This window comes from Somniosus microcephalus, chromosome 10, assembly GCF_052327205.1.
Source record: "Somniosus microcephalus isolate GS21.2 chromosome 10, FLI_Smic_1.0, whole genome shotgun sequence".
Classification (NCBI taxonomy): Eukaryota; Metazoa; Chordata; class Chondrichthyes; order Squaliformes; family Somniosidae; genus Somniosus; species Somniosus microcephalus.
The window spans coordinates 116,349,631-116,361,978 of record NC_140996.1 but is presented as its reverse complement, the minus strand read 5'-3'; the positions used below and the strand labels follow the sequence as shown (position 1 = coordinate 116,361,978).

Here is a 12,348-nt window from a genome sequence, read left to right as displayed (position 1 = left end):
GTGGTGCTGCCTTTGATGTCTTGTGAACCTGAACCCTCCCCCCCCAAATCCTTCTGCTCTTCCATATCACTCAGCCTTCCCCCATTTAAAGTATAATTATGGCATTTAAAAAAACCAGCAGGCACTATACTGACATTGAATTCCACCTGCCACTTTGTTGCCCATTTTACCATCTTATCAATATTCCTATGCAGTTTCTTTGGTTTTCAGAATTATTTACTATGCCTCCCATTTTAGTATTGTCTGCACATTTGCACACCACTCTATCTAGCCGTATATCTAAATCATTAATGTACATAGTGAATGGAAAAGATCCCTGAACAGAACAATCTGCAACACCACTACCTACTTCCAACCACTCTGGAAAAACTGCCCTTCCCCATATTCCATACCCCTTCAGCTTCCCCAGTAGTGTGCTAACTTCTCAAGTTTTCTGAAAGTCGACGTACACCACATCCACTGAATTTCCTTCATCCACCGGGGACTGGGAAAGGGATGTTGAGTGGTCAGAAGTAGGTATGAGAAGGGCCAAAGGAGTCCTCATGAATGAGGTTAGTAACTGGCGGGGGTGGGGGGGAGGGGAGGGAGAGAAGGGAAAATGGAATAATGGAGGATGGATGCCTGAAGGAAGGGGGAGCAGGGGGTTGACTGGAAGGAGGAAGGACCAGAGGCAGCAGAATGGATGCCCTTGATTTTGGATTTTTAAAAAGTCTATGAGCTCCTTGTATTTAGTGTCTGAGGTGAGGATGGAAGGTGCAGTAGGACATTTTTGGAGGAGATTGTTTGTTGCAGAGGAGAAGTTTGGAGTTGTTCCTCTCCAGGGGTATGGAGAAGACAGCCATGGAAAGGAGCCCTTGTAGAACTTGAAGTGATTGGCCCTGTTATTCACTTATAAAGTTTACTCCAGGTTAGGGTCAGCAGATTTGAAGCCACGGAGTTGGCTGTTATACCAGAGAACCAGTGGAAATAAGAGACTGACTGGGATCTGTTTGCACAAGGACGTCAATGGAGGAGGCAAGGAAATTGTTTTGATCAATAGAGGCATCATTGCCCTCCCCTTTAAAGGGGCAGACAATCTCAGTCGGTAAAGCCATTAGAATGGTTGGTATGGGGGATGGAAAACTTCATACTGGTGCAATTTGGAGAGCTGTTTTGTGGTTGATAGTAAGGCACATCATTACAGCAGAGATAAGAGAGCTTGCATTTTAGTCATGCTGTAACTGGCTTTGAAGCTACTTACATTGGGTATAAATAATGGAAATTCAATACAGCAACAAAAAAGGAATTTCTTGTGAAGCGTCTCAGAGTATTTTCAGTATTTTTAATTTTCTTCGTGTATTTTTTTCTCTTTTGCAGGCATGGCATTGTTACACTCCAGGCTCAATCTGAAGCAAACAGAAAACTTTGGTTGGAAGCAATGGATGGAAAGGAACCAGTATGAGATTTTGTATAAAACATATAGTTGTCAATACTACCTACTGTCATATTCATCTTTATGTTCCACATATTGTAGAATCCAAAGCATTTTCATTGCCCTGGAGATCATCTTGGATAAGCAGGGAGGGGAGTGGGGGGGGGTGCAAGATATTTACTTTTTTCTGGGCTCCCTGTAAGCCTTTCTCTTACTACTGTTCAGACCTCAAGAATTATGAATAAGCGTAACAATGACAGATAAGTATGTGATCAATAAAATTGGTCTTTATTCACACTACAATTCAAAATTTAAGTGTACATCACAATCAATATGCACCCAATTTACCCCTACATAAAAGTACTCCCCAGCAACTTATATGCTACCTCCTGGCGATTTATATCCTAAGTCAACTGTACATAAAGTACCCTTTAACAATACCTAAGCTCTAAGTCCAACTTTTATACATACTCCTTTATCTCTGGGTGATCGGTCCAGAAAAGTCGTAAGTCGCAAACGAAGACTGGCCAGCTTTCTTTGTTCGCCTGTTCTTTGTTGTTCTTACTGAATTCCCCGCCTCTGGGTCACTTCTTTTATAGGGCCTTTCCGCCGGCCCCATTCATATATCACCATCTGCCTTCCTCTGATAGGTCAGTTTCACTCCAAACCTTCCCTGATTGGAGTTCCTTCCACATGACATGTTCATGTTCCCGTGAGGTGTGTGGGGATGGGACTTCCTCATCACTCGTGTTTCTCCTTCTTGTCCATGTGGTCTTACAAACAAAGGACCATGCTGACCACCAAGCAAAGGACCCCCTACTGACACAAACAAAGGAACATGCTGACTTCCTAGTATTCCATAACCATTTCACAATTCATTCTGAACTTCGATCTCCACACGGTAGCAGCGGTTTAATTACGGTTTTCAGAATCTTGCATCCCTCCTTTCCCTGCCGCCACCTCAGATCCTCCAATCTGAACAGGGCTGGATGCAAAGTTTATGGCCTAGTTATAGCATCATAGACGTTTGCAGCACAGAAGAAGGCCATTCGACCTGTCTGTGCCGGCCGAAAAAGAGTTATCCAGCCGAATCCCACTTTCCAGCTCTTGGTCCGTAGCCCTGTAGGTTATGGTACTTCATGTGCATATCCAAGTTCTTTTTAAATGCAGTGAGGGTTTCTGCCTCTACCACCCTTTCAGGCAGTGAGTTCCAGACCCCCACCACCCTCTGGGTGAAAAATGTTCTCCTCAACTCCCCTCTAATCCTTCTACCAATTACTTCGAACCTATGCCTCCTGGTTATTGACACCTCTGCTGAGGGAAATAGGTCCTTCCTATCCACTCTATCTAGGCCCCTCATAATTTTATATACCTCAGTTAAATCTTCCCTCAGCCTCCTCTGTTCCAAAGAAACCAACCCCAGCCTATCCAATCTTTCCCCATAGCTAAAATTCTCCAGTCCTGGCAACATCCTCGTAATTCTCCTCTGAACCCTCTCTAGTGCAATCACATCTTTCCTGTAATGTGACCAGAACTGTACGTAGTTCTCTAGCTGTGGCCTAACTAGTGTTTTATACAGTTCAAGCATAACCTCCCTGATCTTATATTCTATGCCTCGGCTAATAAAGGATAGTATCCATATGCCTTCTTAATCACCTTATCTACCTGTCCTGCTACCCTTAGGGATCTGTGGACATGCATTCCAAGGTCTCTCTGTTCCTCAACACTTCTCAGTATCATACCATTTATTGTGAATTCCCTTGCCTTGTTAGCCCTCCCCGAATGATTTACTTCACACTTCTCTGGATTGAATTCCATTTGCCCACCTGACCAGTCCATTGAGAGCTTCCTGCAGTCTATAGCATTCTTCCTCACTATCAACCACAGGCAAATTTTTGTATCATCTGTGATATACCTATCAATTCCTCCAATAAAAGGCGAAGAGTTACGAAGGTGACTAAAGGTTTTTATTGACTAAATAACAGCCCACTCTCGTGGGTGATCCGATCCAAGCAGGAGGAATACCAGCCAGTCGCTCACCTTTATACCTGGCCTGGTGGGTGGAGCCAAGGCGGAGTCGGCAGTGGTCATCCCAGGTATAGCAGTGTGGCAAGAGGCGACCTCGTACCGTGATACAATAGTGGTCAGTGATACAGTTATAACGAACAGTGGTGAACAGTGCTAACTACTAACAGTGATACGATAGTGAACGTGGTTTACCACATTCACCCCTTGTTTAGAATTAAGTCCGGCGGGGTGAAGTGTACTACCAATTCTGGTAGGTCAGTCTGTCCGGAGGCTTCGTAAGCCTCTCCGATCGCCGCAGCGGTGGTGTTGCCTTATCCGGTGCTGGTGCCTTATCCGGTGTTGATGCTGGTGTTTGCGTGGTCGGCGAGGGCTCGTGGGGTTCCGGCATGCCGTCTACCTGGACTGAGGTTGGGGGGGGTGGTGGCGGTGTTTCCGGATCGGCTGAGGGTGCGAGGTCTCGTAGGGAGACAGTGTCCTCCCGCCCGTCTGGGTACGCCACGTAGGCGTACTGGGGGTTGGCGTGCAGGAGGTTCACCCTCTCGACCAGGGGGTCCGTTTTATGGGTCCTCACGTGTTTCCGCAGCCAGACCGGCCCCGGGGCGGTCAGCCAGGTTGGTAGAGTGGTTCCCGTAGTCGACTTCCTGGGGAAAACGAACATTCGTTCATGGGGGGTGGTGTTAGTGGCCGTGCAAAGTAATGACCGGATGGAGTGCAGCGCTGTCGGGAGGACTTCTTGCCAGCGGGAGGTTGGGAGGCCCTTAGACTTTAAGGCTAAGAGGACGGCCTTCCATACCGTCGCGTTCTCTCTTTCCACCTGACCGTTACCTCTGGGGTTGTAGCTGGTGGTCCTGCTTGCTGCAATACCTCTCTCTAGGAGGAATTGCCGGAGTTCCTCGCTCATGAAGGAGGAGCCCCGGTCGCTGTGTATATAGTTCGGGAACCCGAACAAGGCGAAGAGGGCATTCAGGCACTTAATGACCGTGCTACTGGTCATGTCGGGGCAGGGGAAGGCAAAGGGGAAACGGGAGTACTCATCAACGATGTTGAGGAAGTACACATTACGGTCAGAGGACGGGAGGGGCCCCTTAAAGTCGATGCTCAGGCGCTCGAAGGGGCGGGTGGCCTTGATCAGGCTTGCTCGGTCCGGCCTATAGAAGTGCGGTTTGCACTCCGCACAGGTCTGGCAGTTCCTGGTCATGGTCCTGACCTCCTCGATGGAGTAGGTCAGGTTGCGGGCCTTAATGAAATGGTAGAGTCTGGTGACTCCGGGGTGGCAGAGCTGGTCGTGGAGGGTCTGAAGCCTATCGATATGCGCGCTGGCGCATGTCATTCGTGAAAGGGCATCAGGGGATTCGTTCAGCTTGCCTGGCCGGTACAAGATCTCATAATCGTAGGTGGAGAGCTCGATTCTCCATCTCAAAATCTTGTCATTCTTGATTTTGCCCTTCAGCTTGTTATTAAACATGAAAGCCACCGAACGCTGGTCGGTGAGGAGGGTAAATCGTTTGCCTGCCAGGTAGTGCCTCCAGCGCCGTACTGCCTCCACGATCGCCTGGGCCTCTTTCTCGACCGACGAATGTCGGATCTCGGGGCCCTGTAGGGTCCTTGAGAAGAAGGCCACTGGCCTCCCCTCCTGGTTTAGGGTGGCGGCTAAGGCGAAGTCGGATGCGTCGCTCTCCACCTGAAAGGGGATGGACTCGTCCACTGCGTGCATCGTGGCCTTGGCTATGTCTCCCTTAATGAGGGAGAAGGCCGCGCACGCCTCCTCCGTGAGGGGGAAGGAAGTGGCTTTCAGGAGGGGTCTGGCTTTGTCCGCGTAATTGGGTACCCATTGGGCATAGTAGGCGAAAAGCCCCAGGGTTCTCCTAAGTGCTTTAGGGCAGTGGGGGAGGGGTAGCTCCATGAGGGGGCGCATTCTTTCTGGGTCGGGGCCGATGATTCCGTTCTCCACTACGCAGCCGAGGATGGCAAGGCGCGTGGTGTTAAACACGCATTTCTCCTTATTGTAGGTGAGGTTCAGCCGTTGGGCCGTACGGAGGAATTTCTCCAGATTCGCGTCATGTTCCTGCTGGTCGCGGCCGCAGATAGTGACGTTATCTAGGTAGGGGAATGTAGCCTGCAGTTCGTTCTGGTCAACCATCTGGTCCATCTCCCTTTGGAAGACCGAGACCCCATTAGTGACACCGAAGGGGACCCTAAGGAAGTGGTATAGGCGCCCATTCGCCTCGAAGGCGGTATACTGGCGGTCCTCAGGGTGGATAGGGAGTTGGTGGTAGGCCGACTTCAGGTCGATGGTCGAGAATACTTTATACTGTGCAATCTGATTGACCATGTCAGATATGCGGGGGAGGGGGTATGCGTCCAGCTGGGTATATCTGTTTATGGTCTGGCTGTAGTCGATGACCAGGCGGTTTTTATCGCCGGTCTTTACGACTACGACCTGGGCACGCCAGGGGCTGCTGCTCCCCTCGATAATGCCCTCTTTCAGGAGGCGCCGCACCTCAGAGCTAATGAAGGCTCTGTCCCCGGCGCTATACCGCCTGCTTTTGGTAGCGACGGGTTTGCAGTCAGGGGTAAGGTTAGCAAACAGAGAGGGTGGCGGGACCTTGAGGGTGGAGAGGCTGCAGGTGTTACGCGGTGGGCGGTTTAACGTTTGCTGGTTGTTGACTGTGAGTGGGGGGAGGGGTCCATCGTATGCTAGGGTTACGCTTTGGAGGTGGGATTGGAAGTCCAGCCCTAGTAGGACGGCAGCGCAGAGATGGGGGAGGACGAGGAGTTTAAAGTTTTTATACTCCGTGCCCTTAACCGACAGGGTCACGACACAGTAGCCGCTGATGTCCGTGGCGTGGGACCTCGATGCCATCGAGATTCGGCTGCGCGTTGGTAGGACAGAGAGGGAGTAGTGGCTCACCGTGTCTGGGTGGATGAAGCTCTCCGTGCTTCCGCTGTCGAACAGGCAGGTCGTGGCGTGGCCGTTCACTTTGATGTCCATCATTGACTTGGACAGATGGTGCGGGCGGGCTTGGTCCAGGGTGACGGAAGCTAGTGTGTAGCTGAGCGAGTCGTTGTCATCTGCGGGCGAGGCGGTCGGGCGTGGTGAGTAAAATGGCGTCTCCCACGAGGTAGGGCCCCATGAGGCACTATTGGGGTCGGTTGCCTTAATCAAAGATGGCCGCCCCCATGACTCATGTGTGGGGATGCTGGCCTCAGTTGCCCTAAACAAAGATGGCCGCCCCATGACTCATGTGTGGGGATGCTGGCCTCAGTTGCCCTAAACGAAGATGGCCGCCCCCATAGTTCGCATGCGGCACTGCTGGCCTCTGAGGATCCGCTCCTGCAGGCCTTGGAGAAGTGGCCTTTCTTCAGGCAGGTTCTACATATGGAGTTCTTGGCTGGGCAGCGCGACCTCGGGTGCTTCTCCTGGCCACAAAAAAAACAGCCGGCGGCCCGATCGCGGATGCCCGATGTCGGGGCCGGTGCCGGGGGTGGCGGGGCCGGTCGGGTCCGGGACGCCGACGCAGAGGTAGGTCCCGGGGGCGGCGCTGGGAAGGGTGCTGTGGTAGGGGTCGGGCCCGAGTCCCAGGGTCGCGAGCAGTACCTGGTGACTGCTTCCTGATCTTGGTGGGCCACTTCCAGGGAGATAGCGAGGGCTTCAGCTTTTTCCATGCTGAGGTCTTTAGCTTCCAGCAGTCTTTGCCGTGAGTACTCGGACCGTAGGCCTTTCAGGAATGCGTCGCGGATATTATCTTCAGTATTTTCGGCTGCCGACACCGATTTAAAGTCACAGTTCCTGGCGAGTGCATATAGCGCCTGTGAGAATTCGGCTACTGATTCTCCTGGCTGTTGCGGCCGTGATCTTAGGAGGTGCCTAGCATACATGTAGTTTACCGGGGTCCGGTACTTCTGTTTCAGCAGGTTGATGGCGGTCTCGTAGGTAGTCATGTCCTCGATGAGAGTGTATACTCTCGGGCTCAGTTGTGCCTGCAGGACACTTAGTTTGGATGCCTGAGGGACGCTGGATTCTCTCAGGTATGATTCGAAGCAGACCAGCCAGTGTTTAAAGTCTGCGGCTGAGTTTGCTGCTCGTGGGTTCAGGTCCAGGTACGGCGGTCTGAGGGCTCGCAGCCAAGCTGGCTGGTGTGGCTGTGCTCCTGGGAGCTGCGCTGGTGGCTCCTCCGCCGGTTGTGACTCGTTGTCGGACATCATTAAATTTAGTCAATAAAATTGATATACCTATCAGTTCCTCCAATAAAAGGCGAAGAGTTACGAAGGTGACTAAAGGTTTTTATTGACTAAATAACAGCCCACTCTCGTGGGTGATCCGATCCAAGCAGGAGGAATACCAGCCAGTCGCTCACCTTTATACCTGGCCTGGTGGGTGGAGCCAAGGCGGAGTCGGCAGTGGTCATCCCAGGTATAGCAGTGTGGCAAGAGGCGACCTCGTACCGTGATACAATAGTGGTCAGTGATACAGTTATAACGAACAGTGGTGAACAGTGCTAACTACTAACAGTGATACGATAGTGAACGTGGTTTACCACAATCTGCAAACTTCTTAATCATGCCCCCTACATTGAAGTCTAAATCATTGATATATACCACAAAAAACAAGGGACCTAGTTCTGAGCCCTGTGGAACCCCACTGGAAACAGCCTTCCAGTCACAAAAACGCCCGTCGACCATTATCCTTTGCTTCCTGCCACTGAGCCAATTTTGAATCCAACTTGCCACTTTCCTTTGGATCCCATGGGCTTTTACTTTTCTGATGAGTCTGTCATGTGGGACCTTGATAAAAATCCATGTTACCTCCTCAAAAAATTCAATCAAATTAGTCGCATCAGACCTTCCCTTAACAAATCCATGCTGACTCCTTGATTAATCCGTGCCTTTCTAAATGACGATTAATAATATCCCTCAGAATTTTTTCTAGTAATTTGTCCACCACCAAAGATAGGCTGATCTTCGGTAGTGCCCCCTGACTTACCGCCAGACGCTATATCTGACGGGGTCAGGGGAGCCTACCTGCAGCTGGGGCGGCACTAATTAAAGACGAGGTGCCGGGTGGCCATTTTTGTTGCTGGTCGCCTGCCAGCATCTGCCCCCTCTGCCATCCCCGGTCTTCTGAGTGCCGGGCTCTTTTGCCGGCACTCTGATCCCCGGTGGCCCAGCTGGGCCCCAGGTCGCGCTGCGCAAGGCCCCTCCCCTTTAAGAAGGGGAGGAAGGCCTGCAGTACCACGGCACATAGCGCCGCGATATTCCCTCGCTGCGCCCCAAGAGGGAGGTGGGGTGCTACTAGAAGTGCCCCACCTCTCTCTTGGGACACTACCACTCAATTTCAGCTGCGGGGCTGCTAATTGTTTTGAGGCGTTAAAAGTAGCGCCCTGGTGAAGCTAGCGCAACTCGATTTTTTCCCCCTTGGTCTATCCCTTGATCCCTTTTTAAACAACGGTACAATGTTAGCAGTCCTCCAGTCCCCCAACTCCACACCTGTAGCCAGAGAGGATTGGAAAATGATGGTCAGAGCCTCCGCTATTTCCCCCCTTGCTTCTCTTAACAGCCTGGGATACATTTCATCTGGGCCTGGTGATTTATCTGCTTTCAAAGATGCTAAACCCCTTAATATTTCCTCTCTCCCCATGTTTATCTAATCTAATATTTCTAACTCCTCCTCCTTAACTACAATGTCTGCATCGTCTCTCTCTTTTGTGATGACAGCCGCAAAGTATTCTATAGAACCATATCCATGTCTTCCGCCTCCACACACAGGTTACGTTTTTGGTCTCTAATAGGCCCTACTCTTTCTTTAGTTATCCTCTTGCTCTTTATGTATTTATAAAGCATCTTTGGGTTTTCCTTCATTTTACTTGCCAATATTTTTTCATGCCCTGTCTTTGCTTTCCTAATTTCCTGTTTAATTTCACCCCTGCACTTTCTATACTCTATTATTTAGCTATTTAGTATTTAGCTCTCGGTATCTGATATAAGATTTCTTTTTTTTCTTATCCTACCCTGTATGCCCCTTGACAAACAGGGGCTCTAGATTTGGGAGTCCCAACTTTTTTCTTTGTGGGAGCATATTTGCTCTGAACCCTCACTATCTCCTTGACTGCCTCCCATTGCTCCGATACTGATTTAACTTCAAGTTGCTAAATCGTATCTCAGCTTAGTAAAATTGGCCTTTCCCCAATTAAGAACTTTTATTCCTGGTCTATCTTTGACCTTTTGCATAACTACACTAAATCTCACTGAATTATGATCACTACCACCAAAATGCCCCTTCCATCTGCTCTGCTTCATTCCCTAAAACTAAGTCCAGAACTGGCCCTTCTCTTGTTGGGCTTACTATGTACTGGCTAAAAAAGTTCTTCTGAATGCACTTTAAGAATTCTGCACCCTGTATACCTTTTACACTGATTCTATCCCAGTTAATATTAGGGTAGTTGAAATCCCCTACTATTATTGCGCTATTGTTTTTACACTTCTCAGAAATGTGCCTACATATTTGCTCTTCTATCTCCCTCTGACTGTTTGGGGGTCTATAGTACACACCCAGCAGTGTGATTCCCCTTTTTTGTTCTTCAGTTCAACCCATATGGCCTCATTTGATGATCCTTCTAACATATCATCCCCCTTCACAGTTGTAATTGTTTCTTTAACCAGTATTGCAACCCCCCCCCCTTTGTTTGTTATCCCCCCCTCTGTCTTGTCTGACAACACTGTAACCAGGAATGTTGAGCTGCCATTCCTGCCCTTCTTTCAGTCATGTTTCAGTAATGGCTATAATATACTTCCAGGTGTCTATCTGTGCCCTCAGCTCATCTGCCTTATTCACTAGATTCCTTGCATTGAAGTATATACTATTAAGCACCGCCATACTCCTTTGTTGCCTATTTTCTAGCCTTTGTTTCTTCTGCCTTCCAAACTCACTTACTAATTTTCTGCCTTCCATTTACAGCTTTGCGTCTCTCCCTCCTGAATCTACACTCAGTTTCCCATCCCGCTGCCAAGCTAGTTTAAACCCTCCCCAACAGCACTAGCACCCCTGTGCCCCCCATTTCCCCATGAGGATATTGGTCCTGGCCCTGTTGAGGTGCAACCCGTCCTGCTTGTACAGGTCCCACCTCCCACAGAACCGGTCCCAGTGCCTCAGGAATCTAAAGCCCTCCTGCACTAATCTCTCCAGCCAGGCATTCATCTGCTCTATCCTCCTATTTCTATACTCACTAGCGCATGGCACTGGGAAGAATGCAGAGATTATTACCTTTGAGGTCTTGCATATTCATCTCTTTCCTAGCAAAGCAGAGAAAAATTAGCTCCTTTGTGCCCTAGCAACCCTCTCTGTTTAAAAAAATATTCTCTTAACCCATCCCATAATTTGTGTGCTGATCATCTTAATTTTATGTCCTTAGACTCATCAACCAGCAGAAGTAGTTTTTTCCCCTATTTTCCTTATCAAAATTCATCAGAAGTTTGAACACCTATATTGAATCTCTTAACTTTCTCTGCCCTTCTGAAAAGAGCCCCATTTCTCCAGTCTCTCCTAATAACTAAAACCTCTCATCCTTGCTGTCGGACATGGTGAGAAAAACTGATGGATGAAAATTTTTCAGAAAGCATTTTAAGTGATTTGTGGGAAAGAATGACCAGATTGTGCAGTCAGAGTGATGAGTTTATATAGGCAAAATGCTTTATAAATGTGGAGACACGAATTTGTAATGGGAAAAAGTTGATACAGAAAGTGTGACAAAAACGTGACAAGTCAAGAGCAGACAGGAAGTGTATGCAGACATAAGATTTTTAATATAGTATAGATATACCATTTAGTTGAATTTAAATATGTAAATGATAGCTGAAAAAGTTATAGGTAGCCTGCTGTCAGTTATAGGTATCCTGCTATCAGTTGGTGTGTTACTTCTAGGATTAGATCCTTAGATTGCCTGTCTCCTCATTTGGGAAATGGTGTAGAAAAAAATGAAGGAATCCAAAAGAAATTATAGAGAAGATTTTCCTCTGCCATTCTCCTAAATAGCACACACAAATGGGTGCAATGCAGGGTTAAAATGGGTGCTGGTCCTTTTTTCTTATTTTGCATCCTGAAAAAAACTGCACACAAACTTCTTAAGTAGCTTTAATGATGTCTGCACCTGAAGAGGACGCAGCAATGTAATGAATGTCAGAGACCTCTGCACTCAAACTTCCTTTAATAGCTGTGTAGTTCAGGGTAAAACTGCTCCGAGAAAAACTCTAATTTTAGAGTTGTTGTTTAGGCATTCTCTGTCCTTGTGGATCGGTTGGTTTTGCCAAGAAAGGATTTTTTTTGCTTTCTGATTATAAATTGTTTTTTGTGCTTCTGTACATAGTTTAGAATGCAGTTAATATTTTACTTAATGATGGAGACTGTATTCAGTAATGTGCCACTTGTCCTCTTGCAGTGTATCTTATTTGAAGGCACTCAAGGGGAAACAGTAACAAGTGCCCTTGACAGATGTTGAAGTAATTTGCCCAGCCATCCCCTTAGCCACAAACATCCGTTTCCTCCCCCAACTGTACAACTACTCCATGCCATGTGGAATAAAAAGAGAAGCCTCATGGTCAAAAGAGCACCATCTTCCTATCCCTGCAACATAATTTTTAATTCCCATGTTTGTTTTCTCTGTTCGGTCACTTATTGCTTCGGACCATGCTGTTGACCTTTTACCTGCTCCCTAAGACAGAATGTAGGGGCGCCCAGACAATGCTTGAGGTATTGCTGCCCAGCCAAGGCACAGCAGTATGCACGCGTTTACAATGTATGAGACAATAATACATTAAATGAACATACTTATAGACGACAGAAATGCAAATTACTGCTTCTGGCTGGTTAAAAAGTATTTAAAGACTCCAAAATTAATCAACTGTTCTAAAATGAA

General features: G+C 48.3%; 1 protein-coding gene across 1 annotated transcript in view; it reads left to right on the top strand.

The window, feature by feature from the left end:
* The window catches only part of arhgap42a (Rho GTPase activating protein 42a), a 604,917-nt gene that overhangs the window by 437,629 nt on the left and 154,940 nt on the right, over positions 1-12,348 (top strand). Inside the window, exon 11 of the mRNA XM_085998730.1 lies at positions 1,357-1,435. Within this exon, the coding sequence (XP_085854856.1) occupies positions 1,357-1,435 (79 nt within the window). The remainder of the gene's footprint in view (positions 1-1,356; positions 1,436-12,348) is intronic.